We start from the raw sequence: 6,193 nt of genomic DNA, 5'->3' as shown, positions 1-6,193 counted from the left end.
CTTGCCCTAGAAGACTGAACTGCTGGGGATGGAGGGGGGCACACGTTCAAAACCCAACAGAAATTAACCATGACATCAACTGCCCTCAACTTCCTGTTCATATTAAGGCTGTTTTTCCTTGGTTCCCCCCTACCCCCTATCCCTCTCCCTCCATCCACCCCCATCAATGACCTTAATGCAAAAACAAGTGGGATGGTCCTGCTGAGTGTTCTAGGTTATAGACGCAAATGGGTGACACAAACCATCAGGTACTGCGATCTGTCTCCTCATTGGTTGCTCAGAGCTCCTGGACCCCCGCCCAGACCCAGAGCGGCGGGAATAAGAGCAGCTGCTGGTGCTGGGAGGCAGCAGAGCCACTGCTCAGCTCAAGGGTCCCTGCCACATCCACAGTGCCATCGCCTGACATCAGACGCCAACACTGCCACAGCTGCCGCCGCCTGTGCTCCGAGTCACCGGCTGCCTGCAGACAGGTAATCCCGAGATTCCTGCTTGGTTGTGTGATTCTCTCTCCTGCTTCTCTCCCTCTTCTGCTTTTGTTTTTCTTGTGGCTGCTCTCCCTGCGTGTCTTAAAGTGTCTGTGCACTACTGTCTGTGTCTCCTCATCACAAAATCTCTGTTACTCTGCAGTTCATCCCAGGATCCTGCCCCAGGTAACACTGGATAGTCTCATGGCCTATGGACGTTTGAACTGTAGGTTATGCCATCACTGTTCTCTTTCAGAGGCATCATGGGATTCTGGAAGTTGTCCCCGTTTCTGGCTATTGGTCTCCTGGTCATGTATCAAGCAGGCATCTTACAGGCTGCACCATTCAGGTAAGAGAGTTCTGCTGGGAATGCACTCCCATCTAACTCTTAACACCAAACAGTTCTGTCTCTCTTGTGGTAAAAATTTAGCCCCCAGCTCTCAGGGGAAAATGGACATGGGACTCATGCCCTTTCCACTAGGATTTGGGGTGACCAAATCCTCAGAGGACTCACAAAAAGCAGGAAGCCTGACTACTTATCCAGGAGAAGTGGCAGACAGGGGCTCAGAACCTCCATTGTGCTTGTGCTTTGCTTGCTTGTCTCTGTAGGTCTGCCTTAGAGAACCCACTGGAATCTGCTACGCTCACTGAGGATGAAATATGCGTCCTACTGACTGCAGTGGTGAAGGACTATGTGCAGATGAAGGCTCGTGAGCTGCAGCAGGAGCAGGAGACTGAGGGCTCCAGGTGAGGCTCACCACCCTGTTCAGCGCAGGGCATCCCCTCCCTCCTGACATGCCCAGGAAGGCATATGCCAAGAAAAGAGAGAGAACACAGCAGAACAGGAGGCCAGCACGCTGCCCCTGTTCACCTCAGCCTGGGGTCCAGCTTATCTCAGTCTCCACTGAAACTACAGGTCACACAGAGAGACTATGGTTAGAGCACACGTAAAAAGATCCCTTTCTGAAAGCAGTTGGGGAAGGTATGAAGTCCCCCACTCTGGAAATCGGGCTGGCAGTACTGGGGGTGCTTCCAGCATTGGAGGAGTTAGGACTGGTAAGTGTGAAGCCAGCAGATGGATCCCATATAGCTCAGGAAACTGTAGAAATATGGTTTCTTGTAAACCGGCACATGGCCTCCTCTCCTACTTCATTACACATTTGTAAGGTGAAGCCAAAGGCCGTGCAGAGGGTGGGGTCAAGTAGAGCAGTGTCCAAAGTAGGTCTGGGGTCCTTGGATGTGTAGGAATTGTAGAGACGCACATGTTGTCCTGGGGCCAGACCCTTCCCCAACGTTACCTCCCAGGGTCCCCTGAGCTTGGAGCATGCTCCAGCCCCTGACTTGGTCCTAGCACTGCCGGGTCACAGGTGTGTGATGCACATGCAGCTACTGCAAGGATCTCACTACACTGCATGAAGAACTGATGCATTGCAGCATGTGGAAAGTCAGAAAAGGCCACCTTTCCCCCACTACAGTCCTTCCCCAACTGCCCTGGCTCGGCAAATTCTAGGTTCTCCTAATGGAGGATATATGAGCTGCTCTCCTGCCTGCCCCTACAGCTACCACTCAAAGTGACCCTCCCTGGTCCAGCCTTCTGTGCAATAGCCACAGGGGGCAGATCTGGTGCTTGGTACCACTTGGCATGTCTTTTCCCTGCAGCCCCGTTTCCTTAGAGCTAAGCGGTGCAGTAATCTCAGTACCTGTGTGCTGGGCACATACACACAGGACCTCAACAAGTTTCACACGTTCCCTCAGACTGCAATTGGGGTCGGAGCACCTGTCAAGAAAAGGGTTCTAGCCAGCAGCTTGGAGAGAGACCACTGCCCTCACATTGGCATGATCCAGGATGCCTACTAATCCCCTCCCTCTGCTTTCTAATTTCTTTCTTCCTATATTCTGATATGTGTGGTCCTCTCTGGTTGCTGGTATCAGTGGCTTTCTTTGTGGCAGTGGATGTCTGGACCCTCAGATGGGAGGAAAGCAAGATGTTCAGGCCAGAAGAGAATCACCCAGGAAGAGATGAGAAGTGGGGCTGGAGGTGGGGGACCCCTGTGACTCCCCCTGAGGAATCGCAGCCCTCTCTGTACTGCTTGCGAATGTGTTGGTCATTGGGGAATAAAAGAATATTTATAAGAAGGCATGAGTGGTGGTGGTTATTGCTATGGCCACACCACAGGATTCAGGGTTTCAGAGACCTGTGCTTAGGAGTAGCCTTAGCCCAGTGGTAGCTGGATCTGGGGCACAGTGCGCAGTCCCTGTGGCCAACCTCAAGTGGGGGAACAGGAGCAGTAAGGAGCAGGTAAGCACCTCTGGGACTCAAGGCTCTAAAGTCTCTTCATCTTCCAGGTGAGTCTCGGGAATTTTTGTATTTCTAAGAAGGGATATTGGGTGCCTTTGAGTGCGGTGTCACTTCTAGACAATCCTTGTGTTGGGGTCAGTGTGGGGCCATAATTCTCTCTGTGTCATAAGCCTTGCTTGAATTTTAGTTTATTTATACAGGAATGATAGGCTGTTACAGCTCTGAGTTCTGTGCCCACTCACCGAGGGCCACTTTGGGGGTGCTGACACCTCTGGGAATGTGTATGGGAGTGATCATGGCCTTTCCCCCAGCAGCCTATGTATTTCTGCAGTGATAGTTCTGTTTAGGGAAAATGTGAGGTTAACTGGTGCCTCTCAGAGCAATAATTTTACCATGACTATCCCAGGGGGCAGATAGGATCTCTCTTTGACAGCCTCTCACTGATGGGCCCCTTTCTTCCATCCTACAAATCAGCCTCACTGCCCAGAAGAGCTCCTGCAAGGATGGCCCCTGTGTGACCAACCGTCTGGAAGGCTGGCTGGCCAGAGCTGAGCGCATGGTGAAAAACACCTTCATGCCCACCGATGTGGACCCTGAAGCCTTTGGGCACCAGCACAAGGAGCTTGCAGCCTGAACAGTGACATGACCCCAGGAAGAAGGTGATTGCCCTTGTACTGTCAGATGGGAGGATGGAAAGCTGGGAATTGCAGGGGTGCAGTCCACACTGTAACCCTCTGTGGGCCAACCGAGTAGAAAAATCCACAGGGAATATGCCCACTCCAGTGTCTGGGGAGAGAACAGGCAGTCCCAGGACCTGAAACTCCTAGAATCTGGGTTCTTTCCCCTCCAAGTTTCCAGTATTTCCCTGTGACAGTGAGATCATCTGCCAGAAAAGACAGATCTGTAGATTTCAGTGACTGTCCCCTGCAGTTACAAGTGATCATTCTATCCTTTGAAAGGTAATGACATCCTCTGGGTGTAAACACTATACTGTCAGGTACCCCTGATTTCAGAGCATACTCTTGGGATCAAGAACTGAGTTTGCCTTCTATTAGCTGTATGCCCCCTGCCCAGATGCTGTATTCGAGTGAGTTCCCCCATCTGTGAATCAAGGGCAACAATAGTACCAATTGCTGGTATTGTTACGAACAGTCAACGAGATAACAGATGTCCATATTTTCACAATTAATAAGTTACTAAATTCTGGCTGTGATTTTTTTTTCCAGGTCACCATGAAGCGAACTCTACTTCTCTTAACTTATAATGAAAACAACTTATAGAATGCAGAGCATGGAAGACACATACATATGCATGCTTACTATTAAAACATTGTGTCTTGTTTGAAATAAAGTAAAACTAAATAAAGAGAATAAAATCATTGCAATTGCCTGGTGTGAAATCTTTTTGTATTTGATTGTTTGATAAATACAACAGCCCGTCTCATTGGCTTATCTGGTAGCAAAGATGGGCCCTGTCAGCCAACCTACAGATGTTGGCAATCCTGGTAAATCTTGGGGAGGGGGGATGTGGAAAGCTGCCTGGTGGGTGTCTGGGGGGCCCATGATCCATGCTGTGCCTGCACGAAACTGTTTGAAGAAATGTTGTCACTGGTGAACTTCATCAAGATAAGAAAGGGTTTCGATCCACTTAAAAGGAGTCCCTACTGCTATTTGTGGTGTTTTTCCCAGGAAAGCCTAAAGACCTGTGAAGGCTTTGTTGACCAGGGTGATCCATGAAGCAATGCAACATGCTTGGGGTGGGATGGGTCCTCAGTGTCCTGTCCTTTTGGCTTTTAGGATAACACCCTTAATGGAATTAGAAGTCTGTACATCTGAAAGGCAATTCCCCTTTACCTTCAGAGTTCCCTGGTCCCCAGCACCAGAGGTTATCTGTGTAATTCCCCTTGACTCAGGTTTGCCCTTATCCATCTCTCCCTTTCCTGCCCATAAGCACCCCTCCTCCACCCCATAGCCTGCAAAGCCCTTTACAAACAATGGCTCAGAGTCTGAGATGCAGTCACACAGACCAGCAGGCCTGGAAAGGTCATCAGGTGTCACCCAGTCCAACTTTTCTTATTCTCTGGGGTGCTGAGAAGAAAAGCATGGTGCTCAAAACGCTGCGATATGTGTAACAGAGACATTCCCACACCCAATGAGTACTCATCGAGTGGCTGCTATTTGGTGGACACTATTCAGGCACCAGGACTACAGCAATGAACAGAAGGGACCAAACCTCCTGCATTCTAACTGGGGGAAATTAGGGGGACATATACTGTGGTGTCGGAGATGTACTGGATGTACTGGAAGGAGTCTGGGATGTCCGAGTTTAATGCCTGATCTGATGTAGGAATTTCCCAGCATCCCTGGCATCTGCTGGGACTGTCAGTAAGATGCTGCTGACTGCCTCCCAGGGTGACTGTGTGGCCAGGTTCACTGGTGGATGGTCAGTTAGGTGAGGTAGTTTACTTGGAAAAGTCACCCCCTTCTACCCATCGATTCTAGTTATTTCCTCAGGAGCCCATAGAATTATGACCCTCGTCCCCATTCAGTCTATACTCCACACTGTCACCCACTGTTGCTGTAAATCACCCAAATGTCTCCTTTATGCAGAAAGTACTCCATTGACTGCCCATTCCATGGAGTAGACACCTAGGGCACTGCAGTGACTTCTGAGGTCCACACCGGTCTTCCCTCGCCTCCTCTCACCACCACTGCCATGACCTGCCTGGCCTCATCTTCATCTTCCCTCTCATACACTGGCCTTCTTACTATTCTTCATCCCCACCCTTTGGCACCAACCCCCTCATGTTTTTGCTCTCGCTGTACCTGTTGCAAAATGCCCTCCACCCCATGACTCCATGTCCTCTAGATCACACTGAAATGTCATCTATTCTAGCCATCCTTTCTCAATTGTACTTCAACTTTCCAACACACCCTAATCCTCTTCTCTGCCTTATGTTTTCTCTTTACCACTTATTACCTTCTATATATTAAATAAAATATATTTTTAATATTTATTTAATTAATGTTGGTACCTCATTCCATCAACAATGTAAGTTTTACATGGTCAGGGATTGGTTATTTTGTTTTTTCTGAATTCCCAATACACAGAACAGTATGACTGGCACAAGGTATCACTCAAATATTTATTTATTGAGTGAATGAGAGAATGGAGTTATGTCTTTTCTTTTATGATCATGGTCAACTCTCAGGTCCCCTCTTGGCCTGATTTTCTTCAGGACAAACTGTCCAAGGGCCTTCATCTTCAGCAATTCAGACTCTGGACAGTGAACTGTCAAATGTCTGGATGCTTCTGCAATGCCCACCAGTTATCAGTGACCCTGCATCCTGCCTGAAGACCTCCACCAGGCCTCATACTTTGTTTTCAGCACCCTTCTTGCCCTACAATGCTCCTCCTCCAGGTTCATCTG

General features: G+C 49.2%; 1 protein-coding gene across 1 annotated transcript; it reads left to right on the top strand.

Annotated features, from left to right (window-relative positions):
- Positions 1 to 365: 365 nt before the first annotated feature.
- LOC129505086 (calcitonin receptor-stimulating peptide 2) lies at positions 366 to 4,035 on the top strand. Its single transcript, XM_055318022.1, has 5 exons — positions 366 to 470; positions 721 to 813; positions 1,074 to 1,211; positions 3,238 to 3,422; positions 3,990 to 4,035. Exons 2-4 carry the CDS (start codon positions 728 to 730, stop codon positions 3,395 to 3,397), a joined length of 384 nt encoding a protein of 127 aa, XP_055173997.1. The 5' UTR covers positions 366 to 470; positions 721 to 727; the 3' UTR covers positions 3,398 to 3,422; positions 3,990 to 4,035.
- The last annotated feature ends 2,158 nt before the right edge of the window (positions 4,036 to 6,193 follow it).

This window comes from Nyctereutes procyonoides, unplaced genomic scaffold, assembly GCF_905146905.1.
Source record: "Nyctereutes procyonoides isolate TBG_1078 unplaced genomic scaffold, NYPRO_anot_genome, whole genome shotgun sequence".
NCBI lineage: Eukaryota > Metazoa > Chordata > Mammalia > Carnivora > Canidae > Nyctereutes > Nyctereutes procyonoides.
This window is presented reverse-complemented; position numbering and strand designations above follow the sequence as displayed.

Coding starts and splice junctions, on each gene's coding strand:
- LOC129505086 (XM_055318022.1), top strand. CDS start 728: ATGGGATTCTGGAAGTTGTCCCCGTTTCTGGCTATTGGTCTCCTGGTC. Junction 814..1,073: donor TTACAGGCTGCACCATTCAG/GTAAGAGAGTTC, acceptor TTGTCTCTGTAG/GTCTGCCTTAGAGAACCCAC. Junction 1,212..3,237: donor CAGGAGACTGAGGGCTCCAG/GTGAGGCTCACC, acceptor CCTACAAATCAG/CCTCACTGCCCAGAAGAGCT.